Raw genomic sequence first — 18,251 nt, 5'->3', positions numbered from 1 at the left:
TCACTGTATCTTCATCAACAACACATGTACACCATTAAAGACAAAAGACGCTCAGAAAAGGAGGCTAACAGAAGCTAACAAAAATAACTTATACTAAGGGTGTGAGATTTTGCGGAAAAAAAAACGTTGCAGAAATGAAAAACAAAACCTCCTATTTATAACCGAAAATACCCATAAAGGTATTTTCGACATTTTTAAAAATTGTTGGGTGTCCCAAAAAAAATGCTAGGTACCCCAAGAAATTGCCTACTTTTTTTTACATTAGAATAGAAATTACATTTTTTTTACATAAAATAAGCATTACTTTAATATGTTAAAATATTAACAATAATTTAACCAGTCAAATGAAGACTCTATTTATAGTGTACTTGCTATGAATTAAAAAAAAGGTTTTAATGATTCATTTAATTCCTATAGTTTTTAAACTTGTCTTTTTTAGTCTTTATAGTTAACAAGTGAATTTTTTAGTCACATGCATTTACATTTTAGTTTGCAAAAGGTCATTGTGGTTAATTTTTTTAACTCCACTAGTTAAAGAATTGTAACGGCAAAGACTTTTTGAGAATTAAAATATAAATATAAATTTCAGGGACTAAAAAAATTCACTTATTAACTATAAGGACTTAAAAGGGATAAGTTTGGAAATTATAGGGATTAAATGAATAATTAAAGTTAAAAAAAAAGTGTAATTATTATTGTATGCATAAAGACAATTTTGACAATATAATTTAGAGAAATGAAAAACATGTGAACTTTGAAGAGATAAATGATAGGTTCAAAGTTAGATAACATGTGAAAGAGGTAAAACATTAAAAATTGTGATTAGAGATTATCTTAAAGTGCATGGTATAAGATTATGTTAAAGTGCATTGATGGTATAAGTTGTTAACATAAATAAATAAATAAAACAAGTTAGTATACATTATTAAAAATATAATAATTTAATATCAATAAAGTCTGATTTAATTGATAAAAATTAAGCTCATTTAAAAAAAATGTGATTTTGAATTTTTTTACCAATAAGAAGATATTGTTAAAATTTAGTGGGCACTTTTCTAAATACTTTTTCAAGCATATTTCAACCAGTTATGAAAAGTTAGTCAATTTGATTTGAAATCTTACTATACATATTAGATGGAGTTAATAATGCATTTATTACCATAATAATAATAAATAAAACATTTAAATGTATTTAATAATAAAATATATAATAAATATTAAGAAGCATTTATTATTAAGTCAGAGCATTACTGACAAAAAGAGAAAGTAGTGCAAGAATTCATTTAATAATACTACTAATAATAAATAAAACATTTAAATGTATTTAATAAAAAAATTATAATAAATAAGTTTAAATATATTTACAGTCCTTCTAATTTAATGTATTTTTTTAAAAAATAATTATGGTTTTAATCTTTGTAAGTTATATTTATTTTGTTTATAGTCCTCAAAATATTATAAATAATCATAAATAATAAAAAAATGTTATAATATTATAAGGAAAAAAAATAAAATAAACATAATTTAAAAGAATTAAAAATAAAAAAAGTAAGGACAAAATACAAAAACACATTAGATACTGAGAATTAAAAATATATTTAAGTCTAATAAATATTAAAATACATTTATTATTAAACCAAAACATTAATGAGAAAGATAAAGTAGTTTGTATATGCATGAATTTATTTAATACTACTAATAATAAATACAAATTTTAAATGCATTTAATAATAAAATATATAATAAATATTAAGATTAATTTATTATTAATGAGAAAGAGAAAGTAGTTTGTATACGTAAGAATTTATTAAATAGTAAGTTTTGACGCATATCAGTAACATGTATACTGACTAAATTATTAAAACCTTAGTGAATTCTGCAACCATGTTTCTCTTGTTCTTCAAACCCACCACCTCTCTTCTCTTTCTCTTCTTCTTCCTCATTATTTCAGTTACCTCACTTACTGTGCCGCCGCGAGGGGGGGCCCCACTCGATAGTGATGATGATATTGATTCCCTCACCTACCTCTGGCCCCTTCCCGCAGAGTACACTTTCGGCGTCGACGCTCTCTCCGTTGACCCCGCCCTCACGCTCTCCGTCGCCGGCAACGGCGGCGGCTCCGCCATTCTCAGAGCCGCCTTCGACCGATACAGAGGGATCGTGTTCAAGCACACCGGTGTCGGGTTTAGTTTCTTCAGAAAGCTGAGGGAACGATTGGTGTCTTCTGTTTCGGCATTCGATGTTGACACTTTGAAAATCACTGTTCGTTCAGACAACGAGGAGGTGAGGGTTTGGGCTTGGGATAACTTGATTCCAAAAACTAGCCATTGAACTGGGGATTGTTACTTACTTGTATACATTGTTTTAGTCTTCTCATTAGTCAACGTGGGGTTCAACTGAGCGAGAACTTTTTTTTTTTTTTTTTTTCTGTTTGCAGCTTCAATTTGGAGTGGATGAAAGCTATACCTTGCTGGTTCCCAAAGCCAAGGAATCTTCCCAAGTCACAATTGAGGTGAGGTGCATTGTTGATTACGATTTTTGGATTTTAGTTTTAGTTTTTTTTTTCTTAATGAATTTTGGATATTCGATGCTATTTTGTTTTGTATCCTGCATGGTATAGACACTGTTGATCTGAAAACAGCTGAATGGCTCTAAAAATTATCCATCTTTTCGGAGTGCCAAAAGCTGAATTGAAGTTGGTTTCGGTTTTATTTTATCTTTCTTTCCTTTTTTTTGTTGTTTTTGAAGAATCTTCCTACTTTCCCGTACTAGAAGCAATTCAATCAAGCACTTTCGTTTTCTTTCTAAGATTACAGTACAATGCATATCTTAACTTGTGTTTTACATATTCGCCTTGTAATTTACTCAAGCAATTGTTGCATAAAAGGAAAAGAAAATTATTATTGATTTTTTTTAATTAAAGAATGAGGTAGAGTCGTGCTTGGCTGGTTATTTTTGGACTTTTGTTTTTTGACAGGAGGTTATTTTTGGACTTGAACAAATAAAGTAAATTATGTGATTGTTAGTCATTCTGCATGGTTGTATGTAATCCTATTTTATGATTTTGTTTATTGTAGGCAAATACAGTTTATGGTGCATTACGCGGATTAGAGGTATGTAATATGTATAATATTTGCAACTCAATCAGCTCAAACTGTTTATTTCTTCTTTTTCTTTTTTACTTTATTTGGTGGTTTGAAGTGGAGGAGCAGAGGTGGGCAGATGGTGAGGATGTAAAGACTGCAGATTGATGAATGGAGAGCAGTTAGTTCTTGTGTAGTGCTTAAACTTGTGATGCTTGATGACTTTATTTCATATCTGATTACTGGAATTGTAGATACTGGATATCTCTGGATGAGTTGTGACATATACTCTTTAAGATAGTTTCTAACATGTATCTCCATTCTCCATTTTTCATATTTTAGGTTTGTTTTTCTCCATTTGATTGGTAAATCTATAATTTGCCGTGTCCTTGCATTCGGGATAAGATTTCAGCAATTTACTAGAATGTATTCCTTATTATACCTTAACATTGTTGATCTTGATACTGTGGAAGTATAAACCCTGCCCTAACATGTATATGTAGTGTCATACATATAGTAAATTGCTCAAAGTATTAGTTTATCTGTATTTTTACATTGAAAAATGAAGACTGAACTGTTGTTGTCTTTGCATGATGCCCCAGACATTCAGCCAGTTGTGTTCTTTCGATTATACAACTAAAACAGTAAAAATATACAAGGCACCTTGGTCCATCCAAGATAAACCTAGATTTGCATATCGTGGGCTTATGCTGGGTGAGGCACAATGTTTTTAAAGAGAAGATATTTTATTCTGCTAGCGGTTTTACGATCAGAAGATATTGACACATGATTTTTTTATTTGTCTATTTTTGCAGATACATCAAGGCACTATTTACCTATTAATGTAATTAAGCAGATTATTGAATCTATGTCCTATGCTAAACTTGTAAGATATATGTTCTATGTTTCTTTCATTTTTCTTCCATGCTTTTTTTTCTTTTCTTTTCATGTAATGCTGAATATGAAAAATTAATGCTTCACAGAATGTTCTACATTGGCACATCATAGATGAACAGTCATTTCCTCTTGAGGTACCTACATATCCAAACTTGTGGAAAGGTTCATATACAAAGTGGGAACGTTATACAGTAGAAGATGCATATGAAATTGTCAAGTAAGACTCATCTTATCCAAATTAATTTTTGTTCTTCTTGTTTTAACTATCTTCCTCACAAAAGAAATTTTACGAAAGGAACAGCAAGTTGAAATAAATTATCTGTCAAGTCTTTGATAAAATTATCTTTGTCTCAAACTGTCCAGTTGTAAATAATTTTGCCACCTCAATTATTCTATTTTAAACTCGTCACTTATTTTTCTATGACAAGCAATTTTGAACTGGAAATAGTTAAATGTAAATTTTCATTTGAAATTGTGTAAAGGGGACAAGAAAAGCTACTAGTGGAATACCTTTTACTTTTATTGAATTGTTAGTTTCCAGTTACTTTGAGTTGGATTTCTTAATCTATCATTGACAAATATTGTGTTTTCTTTTCTTGCTTCACGGTATGTTGATATAAAGCTTTGCCAAAATGAGAGGTAAGGTATCTTCAAATTCCTTTTCCAAATTTTCTGCTAAATAATATCCTAAGCATTTTGTGTTGATCATGATTTCGAAATTTAGTGTTTTATTTTTCCTTTTTTCTCTTTCGTATTCTTTGTATCATGCAAAATACGTTAATAAAAATAAAAGTGAATCTTCATACCTTTATAAGGCTATTTCTTAAGGCTTTTAAAATATTGATGATCGTATATTTATTGAGTATTTGCATGATTTATTTCAGGCATAAATGTGATGGCAGAAGTGGATGTCCCTGGTCATGCAGAATCATGGTAAAGCACATGCCTTGGTCATTTTTATTTATTAAGTATGACCTGATAGTATGATAATAATTGGCTTTGTTATTGTGACACCTGGAGACCCAAAAAATTTATTTTACTTTTAAAAATTTATAAATATTTCTTTTAAGAAAGAATTGTCCATAGAAAAGTTTATTCTAGCTTGCAAACTGTAACTTCATTGAGTTGAGTGCTTCCATTAAAGGAAGTTCGATGTTGAATATTGGTCTGTGCTAAACTCATTCCTCCAATGATTGGTACTTGCTAGGATTGACATAGAATACAAATTTTGTTTATTTTAGCAAGCAATTGATTTTTCTCCTTTTCATATTTGCTTGGTCTGATTATTACCTGAATTTTTATTCAATTAGTTTTTTTTAATCAATTAGTTTTATTAATTTGGACTTTAATTGTTACTGCAGCAATTTAATATTTATATTTTTTACTGACAAGTAGCATTCATAGCAAATTCTTAAGGTTTTTTTTTTCTTTTTGTAGGGGTGCTGGATATCCTGATCTTTGGCCATCACCTTACTGTAGGGAGCCACTAGATGTTTCAAAGAACTTTACTTTTGATGTCATTTCTGGTATTTTGACAGGTTAAGTTCTTATAAAACCTTAAGCCCCACACTTGTTAAGTTCTTTTCTGATTTATGCATTACATTTATTAACTTTCTCCTCTATTGAATATCATTATGACTTCTTGAATTCTTGCTAAACAATATATTGGGAAGATTATATCATAAACAAGTTGAATATATCAGTAATTGTAGTTATATAACATGCTTAGAGTCTATTAGAGACACCATTTAATATTCAGTTGCAAGTCATTTATCTTTTTTCTCATTTAATTTAACAGTCTTTGATAATTTTCATCTTCTATTTTAACATGGCAGTGGTGGTATTTCCGTGTTTGTTAATTGTTACCTTACCTGAATATGCATATGTAAAAATGCATTATTTTAAACAACTGTCAGGTATCATTGTTTAATTTGAGAATGAAGGACATTAAATTGTTATTTCTTGAATTGATAATTTTAAGGGTTGAAATAATGGATTTCTGATACCAAATTACCAATCATGGCTAAAAAGTAGTTTGCCTTGTTTTATGATATATGAAATACAATAACAATAATACATTATTTGTAATAATAACTTATGACATTTTCTTGATACTATATTAGTCATCTATATTTAATAATACTAATATTCTTTTGTTTTTACTTTTATAGATAGTGTGACTTTGGAGTAAATAATTAATAAAATAGTTATTATTTTACTGATATTGCGCCTATAGTTTTTCTCAAAATTTTGCTCTAGTTACTTTGTTGTCTATCTTTTACAAGTAAAAAAATTATAGTGTGTTTACTCTAAAGATTTGGTTTGCTATGACCTGCTTAAGTAGCTGGACAATGGATTAGGAATCCAAATGTTTGCTAACCATATTGAAACACCAAAGAGAATCAAGTAATCCAATTGGAGTTTTTAACTATTTTGGCCATGGTTATGATTGCATATGTCTACTGTACCTCCAGGAAAGTAATCAATAACATTCTAAAAATACCCCTTTCCTTACAATGAAGCAGTTCAATTGTTATATCCTTTTTAATCATATTGTTGACATCAAACTACCATACTACCATAGATATAATTAAGAATTTTGTTGGAGATTCCCATAAAATTACTATTTTAGTTTTCCTTTTCTATTTCTCTGTTTTACCTAACATCCCCTTTGTTAGTTTCAAAGTTTTAATCCAGTCTTGCTGAAATGGGAGATTATATGAGGGAAATATACTTTCTTATGCTTTCTTCATTTTTCTTTTATTGTTTGTTTCTGCATAAATAAAACATGCATGCATCAAGTTATGCATCTATATTCTTGTTCTTCAGCCACTTAATCTTGTCCTTCATATATCTTGTTATATTGTTAATATTCTTGTCCTTGATATATCTTGTTATATTATTAATATTATGTGGATTGTTAAACCAGCTTATCCCAACATCTTCTATTTGTGTATTGTGCTCCTCTCTCTCAACACACATAAACTGACTATCTTTCTCTTTTTATAAATTTTGTAGATATGAGAAAGATTTTCCCATTTGAGCTATTTCACTTGGGTGGTGATGAAGTTAATACAGGTCAATCTAAATGGTTTCCTTCTTGCAACTTGCCAACGAACCACTTGAACTAAAAGCTAAATTCGTTTAAATGAGGGAAAATGGTTTTTTTTTTTTATCATTATTATGTCTTTAAGCCAATTTCTGAACTGATAAACGCTATATGAGAATGGAGAGTGATAATTGTCATATATTCCTACATTTTGTTGTTATTTTGGGGCAATTATGAACTATCTTTTATGTTTTTGAGCTTTGTGTTCCTCTTAAGTTTTGAATAAAAGCTTAGTTTGTTTAGAATTTTCTAATTTTCTACTTTTTATGCTTGATCTTGGGTTTTTTTTTTTTTCATGTTTTGTAGAAAATTTGAAAGGACCATTTGGAGAAGAGTTAACAAGCTTTAGCAGCATTTTGGAAGGAAATAAAAAAAGAGATAAATTCTGCCAACTTTGGTACGGCTTAAGTTCAACTCTGGAGGAAAAACATGGATGTTATGGTGCTTAAGCCTGCAACTTTAGTGCGGCTTAAGCACGACCCTTAAGCATGCCAGTTTTTGATTAAGCTGCATCAAACTTTCAGGCTTAAGCACAGTAGCATCCATATTTTTCCTCCAAAGTTGGGCTTAAGCTGTACCAAAGTTTAATCCTTGGCAGTAAAATCTCAAATTTATCTCTTTTCTTTTCCTTCCAAAATGGTGCTAAAGCTTTTCAACTCTTCTCCAAATGGTCCTTCATCAAATTTTCTACAAAACACAAACAAACAACCCAAGATCAAGCGTAAAAAGTAGAAAATTCTAAACAAACTAAGCTTTTATTCAAAACCTAAGTAAGAGGAACACAAACAAAGCTAAAAACATAAAAGATACCACATAATTGCCCCAAAATAACTACAAATGATAGGAATATATGTCAATTATCAGAGCAACAGATAAATCATTGATGCTGTTGGATACGCCTACCACCGACTTTCTTCCTTGTTTGAAATCTATATTCTAATGGTCCCACATTGCTATCTTCAATATTATGTTAAAAACTGCTATTGTAGGTTGATGCTTCTGTGCAAACTTGTGATTGTTATGAGTTTATCTTTACTAAATTTATCAATGGAATAAAGTAATCTAAGTTCAGATATTATGAGGGTTGCAAGAGCAGATACATCATACATGTACATCTCTCTGAATTGAAAGTTCTTTATATTAAAAATCCATGGAACTGATGTTTCCTCAGAATTGTTTTTCATGTGCTTTTTTCTTTCCAATATTTAGAAACCTTGAAGAGGATTGGGATTCACATTTCAAGGGGGCCTCTAGCAGTCCACACACTTAGTTTCCATGAGTTTATTTAACATTGAAGTTTGAAAATCCCTCAAGTTCCTTAATATGGGTATTTTGTCTATTTAGAAGTGGTTTCATAGCAGGGACCATGTGTGTGACTTCGTAAATTTATAATATATCAAGTATAATAAAGTAGACTTTACATGATTGTTGAAATGTTGAAGATATTTGTATCAATGCTAATTGATGTGAAATTATGTTTTGTTTGACAGATTGCTGGAGTAGTACTTCTCATGTAAAGGAATGGTACTAACATTAACTTGTTAAACTCATATGTTAAATTCTATGATGACTTTTTGTTTAGCCATTTATGTACAGTTTTTGGAAATTCAACTAAAACTTTTTATGTGTAAAGTGTTAGGAAGTCCCACATCGTCTACCTCACTTATATATCTGTTGGACAACTTCATTTAGTGTCAATTGGTTTTAAACTGAAATTTAACATGATATCAGAACTTATAGCCCATCTTGGTTCTTGTCTATTCTAGTAGGCTCGCTTGTTCTGGCAGCTGAAATCTATGACTTGGCACATGGTGGGTGTGCCTTGCAGAAATAATTTCATATCAAACCTTGCATTTTTGTTAATTGGGAGGGATTTCTGAGGCCATATTTGAGTGACTTTATTTTTCATCTTTTGGAATCAACTAAATTTTTTTGGATTATTCGCTTTGAAGTTGTCATGAACCAATAATCTGAATTCCCAAAAGCTTAAGTTGTTAGTTGGAGATACATGAATGGTTTTAAATTATATCTCTTTAACACATCCCCTCATGAAACCGCCATCTGGGCTTGGAGGATGGACAAATGCATAAGCCCATTTACCTAGTGTTGAAATTTGATTTTTTTATTGGAAGGATCAAGAATGGGGCCAGCAATGATTGATCTCTAGAACACTTGATCATAAAGGCTTTATTACCATGTCATGACATGAGCCAACAATTGACACATGAACAGTTTTATATTAGTGTTTTTAATCATTCATAGGAAGAATTAGCTACTCAATTTTTTGTTCTTTTCTCCCCTCTTTCTCACACCATTTTTGGTACTGAGCATTGAGGTGGTTGTCAATTTCCAGATAAGTTAACAACCATAGTGATTCTGATTAATTGTGAGTGTAAAGGTACTATTTATAGATGTGACATTTATTCTGTATCTTGACCATTACATGAATGCAGGCTTCAGAGTCACAACATGACCACTAGAGATGCCTATCAATATTTTGTACTGAAGGCCCAAGAGATGGCTGTTTCGAAAAATTGGAGTCCAGTGAACTGGTATGATCTGTATATATGTGGTATTATAACTAGAAAAACTTATTTGTACCCTTAATTTGTCCTTAGTGTCTGCTTCACCCGAGTATCTTTCCATCCTAATCCCTCATGTTGAAAACATCAATATTTCAACATTCAAATGCCACTACTAGGTTGCATATGCTTGGAACAGTATGAACAGTATAGTTTATGCGCAAATCAATAAGTAACTGTTCTGTTTAGTGCATGTTCTTTAAATGAAGATACATTTTTTAGATGTGACTTTTCTTTAAAAAAAAATCTCAGGGAGGAAACCTTCAATACGTTTCCATCAAAGCTCCATCCAAACACCATAGTGCACAACTGGTGAGTTTCCATATCTGTAATTAGTTTTATTGCAGGGCCAAACATGTCATAGTTTCAGAATAAAGCATTTCAAGTAAACATTGTAGGTTGGGCCCTGGTGTTTGTCCAAAGGTTGTTGCAAAAGGTTTCAGGTGCATTTACAGTAATCAGGGTGTCTGGTATCTTGACCATCTGGATGTACCTTGGGATGAGGTCTACACTACTGAGCCACTACAGGGAATACATATAGCTTCTGAACAAGAGCTTGTAATTGGAGGAGAAGTTTGCATGTGGGGTGAGACAGCTGATACATCCAATGTTCAGCAGACAATATGGCCTCGAGCTGCTGCAGCTGCAGGTAGGCATGTCTTGCTGATGCTAAGTTGTTCAAAATTCTTGCAGTGTACTTATAGTGTTATTGCTACAGCATTCTCCTTAACTCTTAAACATGTCTTCCTACCTGCTATTAGTAATTCTAAAGAAAATGTATCAGTCAATGAGCAACCTACTCACTTTTCCTTGTGGGATAGCTAGCACATGGGGACTTAAGCTGTCATTTCCTGATATAATAACTGATTTTGTTGCAGAAAGTAGGTAGTAGAAATTTCAGTGCCCCTCTTCTATAAAATGAAAAATTGGTCCTCTCTTATTTCTTGATTTATACCTTTTGAGGATCCATAAAAGATATAGGTCTACATTTATAAATCTATCATTCTTTTTTATTATATAATGGTGCCTCTTTCCTTTATCAAATTCCCTTTGATGGTAGCATGTATTTTTGGGGGAAGAGGGAAGAAGGGGTGTGTGATTGAAACATGCAGACTGCTGATTTTGATTATGCAAAATTAATTACTCCTTGTTTCCCACAGAACGCTTATGGAGTCAGAGAGATTCTACCTCACAAAATATTACCTTAATTGCATTGCCCCGGTTGCTAAACTTCAGATGTCTATTGAATAGACGAGGGGTTCCAGCTGCTCCTGTCACAAATTATTATGCTAGAAGGGCACCTGTTGGTCCAGGGTCATGTTATGACCAATAATCCTTGTAATGATTCACATGTTCAGGTGTAACCTGGTATGCAAGTAACTGATGTTTCATCTACTTTACCTGGTTGATGAGCTAGAATCATTATTTGAGCTCAACTCCATGGCAGATATGGTTGTTGATGTCAGAACTCTTTAATGAACTGGCAACAGCCATGTTGCAATGTAATTTATTGTTGAGTTAAATAAATCATATCCAGTTTACATTTTTTAATGTGTTTCTAAAAGCAAATTATATAGACTTGAGAATGCTATTGAGTTAGCAATAGTACCACTCCACTATACAAACTATATAATTCAATCATTAATAACCCATTAACCCTTCTAATAACATTGCACACTGTAAAGAAGAAAGATTACCATTAGTATCTAAGGTTCAAACAGTTAACTTTACAATATTTATGTAACTATTTTTGTCTTTTTAGTGCTCAAATATAGCCAACTGGTAACGTTCCCTAGTGTACTATGATAAACGTATTATTTTCTGGGATCGGTGATCCAGTTTCCCCTCCCCCCACCCTCTAGAAAATATTTTCATAGCCATGTCATTTTTAAAAAAAATAAGGTGGACCTGGTGTACTTGCATGGATAGTAAATAGAACTAGTTAGCTTGATTAATCAAAGTTGTAATAAGTAACCAATTTTGTCAACTATGAACTTATCAATTAATTATTTTATACAAATGACCACCATCCATTCAACCTTGTTACTTTTGCTCAAATTTTCTTGTGTTTTCCATTTTAATCAGTCCAGTTAATATTCTTGCTTTAAAAGATTGAAGTAAATGAATATTTTCCGTATGTAAAACACAGAATCAGATTTTTTTTTTTCCACAGCGAAAAAGGCTGAACCTAATTAATCTATTTGTGTCGCGAATAATTTCAGTACTTAATGTCATTTTGGAAATTGTGCTACACTTCCTAATCTGTGATACAAACAGATCCTAAATCATTAAGGATGAAATTGTGTGTGGAAAAATATTTTGATAGTTTTAAGTTCAAATTTCATTACTACAGCACGAAGTCCATATCAATAGAGTAATATTACCAATGAGTATAAAAAACTCTTTTGGTACGCAAAATTTCGAATTTGTAGCTTTAGCCTTTAGCAATTAGGTTCTACCTACGTAACCGTATATGGATGAGTAGGAATAAATGCCATTTTTTAATAAAAGCCTAACACCTCAAATTGGCACCACATTCATAAAGCAACTTTCGTATTATTTGTCATTTTAGTCCATAAAAACTTCAAAACTCGTTCAAATTTTTTTTTTATCACTCTCCATTTTAGGGACGACAATTCATGAGGAAACCAGTAATAGCCAAGCAAACCTTATATGATAATCCTGGTATTAGTACCTAAGTCATAATATCATAACAACATAGTAAATGATTGACAAAATTCTGGTAAGGAGGGGATTCCTTATTGCTCTATACTTCCTCATTACGTGATGTACGAATTGGAAGATATTTCTCTAGACAAACTAGTCTAGTTAGGAAGCTTCTTGTTGCAACATAGTAGTATTAATTAACCACCATCCACCACTCGTGAATAATGAAGAAGGACATGCAGTAGTAAATCTGAGTGGATCGACATTAAAGGGGTGTTCCACCGAATTGCCGGGGCTTCAAGGCAAAGTGCTAGTGAATAAGTGCATTTCTGACTCCAACAGAAAGCACGTGTTAAGATTTATACCCCTCTTATGTAGTAGCTTCTTTTTGACAACCAAGTTGTGATCATAAAGTCTCCACGTAAGTAAGTAAAAACCTCAACACTCTTTTGTACTACTCTAGCTACTAGATTTAAATTTTAAATTCAAAACTGATATAAATGTAATAAAGTCACTCATTAGCTTATACTTAATAGCCTAAAGTTTATAGAATAATTGGTTCCATTCTCGACAGTGACTCAAGAAATGTTTTTAAAAAATGCAACAAAATTAAGACAAAACTAACATTGTGATCTTTTAAGTATTTTTTATGTGATTTTCTAATTAAAATTAGAGTTTCACCTTGATAATTTATGCTAATTTTCAGTGTAAACTTTTGTTACACAAGTCAAAGTCAAATTTTGATAGAGAAATAATTAGTACACATGTTTGATTTTGCTTTCACAGAAATGGAACGCGTGTCAAGGTTGAAGTTACTAATTAGTTAGTAACTTCCACTTCTTTTTTCCCCCTTCAATTTGATGTAAGTTTAGCTTGAACCATAGTGTAAAAAGTAGATCCAAACACACCTGTTTACCAAAACACATTTAAATAATTATATCTAAGTTTTATCCATAAAATTATCCACGTGCAAGCCTCATGATAACTAATTATAACAAATGGGGAGTGACCATTAATGTTTGATTGGTTGACCATATAGTCTGATCCCTAGATACAATAATTAATTATGCGTGGAGGCATAAAATGTGGCAATTAACCATATAATACTACACGTAGCTAATTGCGATAATAGGCTTCTAGTTCTACTTTGTCTACTTTAGGTGGCATCCTTGTGTGCCCGTGTGTACAAGCTTTTCAAAAAATGTTGGGTCTATGTTTTTAAAGTATTTCAGGCTTTGATTGGAGGTTGGTATCCTTTTTAAGGCGTTATCATGTCTTGTCAACAAGAAATGCATGCACGTATATATAGTCCTTCAGCTTTATATTAACATAGCAATGAATTCATCACCTGACATGTTCCAAATGTTAGAAATCGGAGCATCACTTTAACAACTTTAGTTAAAGCAATTAATTGGTGATATCACCAATTATCCTTTTTTTATACTGGAATATCACCAATTATCCTAGGACTGGCTGTTCAGGAGAAACATTATATCTTAGAAATTCCTCCTTTTTTTTTGTCAAAAAACAAAAGTAATGGTTCTCTCCCCAATTAGAAGAAGTGCTTACTTAAAACAGCGTGATACTATATAGTTTCCTGAGGGAAAAAATAAAAAACGAAAAAAAACCCTACTATATAATTAATTAATTAATTATCCTTCCTCTATCTTTCTCGTGATCAAAACATTGATGACAATCTGCCCAATTATTGAATAGGTGTTGTCTTTATTATAGTTTTGATGTCAGCATTGCGGTGGTCATATAAAACATCGATTAGAAGCTGGAATGGCTTGGTGCTTTTGGCAAACCCTTAAATTATTGTGTTTTCTATATGTTTTCACGTAAAAACTATGATTAAGATTAATTTGAATTACATTCAATTGTATTCAAACAGATTAAAATTAATACTATCATAATTAGTTTTACTTAACTACTTCAAAACAAGATTGACACATTAGTCGTTTCTTTGCTCCTGTACGTGATGATAGTTTGTGGTGACTTTCTTAATATTTGGTCTCAAAGTCAAAATCCCATCAGTATTTTCTTTGAAGTCGTTAACTTCTGGTTGAGCATCCCACATATGATCCTCAAGTTAATTAACTAAACCTAGAATTAAGAATTCCCTAGAACTAGGCATAATTAGAAAGTTAGACCATGATAGGTATAAAATAGAAGTGAAAAAACAGAAAAATATGTCACGGTAGATGGGAAAATGAGTAATAAACAGGGACGTGTATCATTACGATGGATAAAATCATAGTACAAACAAATAATAGCAATCATGGTTTGACGCCGAGACGCGCGCGGGCCATTTCATAACATAATAATGCAATAAGAAATGTTAATGGATAACATTGTCCAAAGACTTAAATAAATAATGTGTCTAATTATTAAATTGCAAATAAAATTATATAAAAAATTACTACATAAAAACTCTTCTTTAGTATTTAGTTTATGTTTGATCAGTTTATTTTGAAAATAATACTTTTTTTCTATATACTTTTTGAGTTTTTTAAACAAATAATTATTCTCTTGAAATAAACTCATCCCAACATGCTATAATTTGGGTTTATTTTAAGTGTAAAAGTTTTTTTATAAAAAAAAAAATACACCTAATCATGCATATCTGCTTGCTAAAAAAACCTGGAATAATTTTCTTAAAGGTCAATACTTTACCCAAAACAAATATTTTTAAAATATTAAGTGATAGCTAGCCTCCAAATCTTAGAAATTGAAATTTCTTAATTTCTAGATGTCTATTTTGATTTCTTGTATGCACTTGCTGTTGCTGACTATAGTCATATGTGTGGGCCATTCCATCCCCTTGACGTAAAACTAAGAAAAATTTACAGGGTAAGAGACTAAGATGGCTGATGAGCATGGAGATACTACTGACAAATTGTACAAAAGTTGTATTATTGGTCGAAGTAATCACTTTAAGGTTCAGTCTCTATCATTTTCCATGTTCACTATTTGTCTTATTGAATTGGTATTGGAAGACTTTTGAAGCCATGTGTGAAAGTGTAACTTAATGTCAAATGAGTCCCTAATATTTAATGATATCCAAAGATAGCTCCTCCCCATTCAATGAAAGTTTATGAATTATGAGTGCAGCTTAATATATAGGGTATTTCTTCAGTGTGTGACTGCTTCTTTGCTACCATATCATGCAGGGTTATTGTCATCACCTGCACTATAGTGTCAAAATCCATCCGTGACGTTAATTTTCTAAAGGCTGACACGATCATAACATCTCCTTGTGAATGGCAAAATATATTTTTATAACAAAATGAGATAATACAATGCTGCATGCCCCGGCCCCTTTGATATTTATGGTGTATTTTTCAGATGCGCGTATACTAAAAATGAAAAATATTTATATAATTGTATGTAATATATATAATAATACTACTTCCGAGGTTTTATACCACAAACAAACTAAGACTATGCATGAAAGTAGTTAAGTGGGTTATTTTTAATTAATAACATCATAATTTAATTTAAAATATCATTAAAAATAAATAGTTTAAGTAAGACATTAAATGTTTTATTTTTTATTTAATTAATACTTACTTATAAAGTAGTAAGAAGATTTATAAGATAATTAATAGAAAGATATAATATTACTCTTTGGTTTTTATATAATTAAGGACGTGGGGCCATATATGATAAGGTGCTAATTCTATAGTGGATTTATTGTGAATGCAGAACTGAAAGTGTACTTGTCCATGCATAACCACTCCCCTTGTCATGATAAAAATTTAATCAAGATTTCTTTAAGCTTAAGATGAAGGTTTAAATCAATTAAAACAATAGAAACACGTGAACGAAATAATAAACTGACTAATTAAAAGCATTCATTTTCTTAAGGATTGACTACGTACTATGCTCACCGCCAAGAATTGAAAAAAAAAAATCATTCTATGTAATCTATGCAGAGTTTTGTCACTTCAAAGTTCAAAACTCAGTTTTGAACCTTCTACTATTTGACATGACATCATGACCAATTGATCATGAATTATAGTAAACAGATTATTCATTAAAATTTCGTAGCGTCTCATATATTGATGCTTCAGTAATCGCTTGTGTGTAATGTACATCGAGCAAGCCTAAAAGCGTGCATGCAATGCCCTTAAGGTTGGATCGATATAGAGAATACCATAATTAATATTATGAATCTCTTTAATTATATATACAATGGCATGGAGGCATCCAGCTATATTTAACGAGTATTAGTAATATCAAGTAATGGGTTTCTCCATTTAAGAAAAACAAAAATATTTGATTTTTCTTTATTGACTCCATTTCTCCTCTTAGTTATGCAGAAATAACACAGTAGAATTATGTCTTATGGGTTTGTGTACTTCCTTGAATTGAAAAGGAGAAGCACGTGGATTTCAATTTTAATTTCATACACGTGTAAATATAAAGTAAACATTCATGTATACAAGTGTATAAAAAGTTATAAGGATAACTTATGAATAAAGGGAAATGAAAAAATGAGAATAAAAGGTTAAAAAAATATATAAGAATGTAAATGATTTGAGTTATGCACAAATTATTCAAGCTTAACTCATTAAATATTCACCTGTCATTTGTTAAGGAAAAAAAACTCAAGCTTTATATATATATATATATATATATATATATATATATATATATATATATATGAGAGAGAGAGACTCGATTATGTAAATGAGTATTACTTACATCTTTTTCTATTTATATATCAATAAAATTAAATGAGTTGAGCACAAATTTTACAAATTCAATATAAATAACTTGCTTATTTAAACTGATGAAGAGATTTTATTATCCTTTATAATTTATATATTAATTATGAAAATATGTGGAATTTTAATGAGAATGTTAAGATGAATTTTAAAGTTTATTTGATTATAGTAGTGAAGAAGTTATTATTTTTTTATTGGTTCAATGAACACACGTTTTTATTTACAGATTATCATATAATACTAGTTTTTTTTTTACCTGTGTGATGAACAAATTTGTTATATTGGATGTAAATTGTAATAATTAAGAATGTAGGATATCATAGAATTTACACTTAAAAAATTTCTCACACTCAAGCTCTTACCCACAAAGGTAATAATTTTAATACACATGCCACACTTCTCATTGGTTACCAAAATACTCGTATATGTATCCATTATTCACATTTTAATTAATATGAAAAATAAAAAACAATATTGATTAAAAATATGATAGTAATAATAAAATTAAAATTTAATTAAAAAATATTTCACAAAACATTATAATGAATATCATAAAATATCACAAAAAATAAAATCCTACTGTTTCCAAAAAAAAAAAACTATTCAACGATATTTTACAAAAACAAGATACTTTAGCAAATAAAAAAAATGTGATTTTAATGCTAAAAGATAATATTTTGTAAAAGGTATTTAAATGTGATTTTTTTTAATAAGAAACGTGATGTAACTATATAATTAAAGAATGTGATCAACCTGTTAACAAATAAGGATTAAGAAATGAGTTTTTTTTTATCAATTAAGAAATATGATCTATCTCTTAGTTTTATTATTATTATCATTATATGTGGGGGTATGAGTGAGGTTTAGTACTAAAATACCCTTATCTATTAAAATCTGTAGGTAACTACGTATATCCATTAAAATAACTATTAAGTGGATAATTACACTACTTATCATGGATGGATTTTGCATATAAGTACCTACTAATTTATATTTTTATTTTTAAAATAACTTTTATAATTAAATATCACTCGTGCAAGTTACATAAATAATTCTTTAAATTTTCTATGCTACTATAAAATTTAGTTTCTGTAAAAAAATATTTAGTTATTTAAACTCAATACCGTTAATTGTGTAAAGTGTATATTTTATTTTTTAGTTTAAAAATATAATTTCTTAA

At 30.2% G+C, this 18,251-nt stretch overlaps 1 protein-coding gene across 1 annotated transcript; it reads left to right on the top strand.

The window, feature by feature from the left end:
* The first annotated feature begins 1,842 nt into the window (after window positions 1-1,842).
* On the top strand, window positions 1,843-11,222 carry LOC114385448 (beta-hexosaminidase 1-like). Its single transcript, XM_028345534.1, has 15 exons — window positions 1,843-2,283; window positions 2,438-2,512; window positions 3,078-3,113; window positions 3,686-3,797; window positions 3,899-3,969; window positions 4,067-4,197; window positions 4,603-4,619; window positions 4,865-4,913; window positions 5,418-5,518; window positions 6,999-7,058; window positions 8,580-8,613; window positions 9,543-9,641; window positions 9,924-9,983; window positions 10,070-10,320; window positions 10,832-11,222. Exons 1-15 carry the CDS (start codon window positions 1,885-1,887, stop codon window positions 11,002-11,004), a joined length of 1,668 nt encoding a protein of 555 aa, XP_028201335.1. The 5' UTR covers window positions 1,843-1,884; the 3' UTR covers window positions 11,005-11,222.
* The last annotated feature ends 7,029 nt before the right edge of the window (window positions 11,223-18,251 follow it).

Source organism: Glycine soja, chromosome 2 (assembly GCF_004193775.1).
Source record: "Glycine soja cultivar W05 chromosome 2, ASM419377v2, whole genome shotgun sequence".
NCBI classification, from domain to species: Eukaryota; Viridiplantae; Streptophyta; class Magnoliopsida; order Fabales; family Fabaceae; genus Glycine; species Glycine soja.
This window is presented reverse-complemented; position numbering and strand designations above follow the sequence as displayed.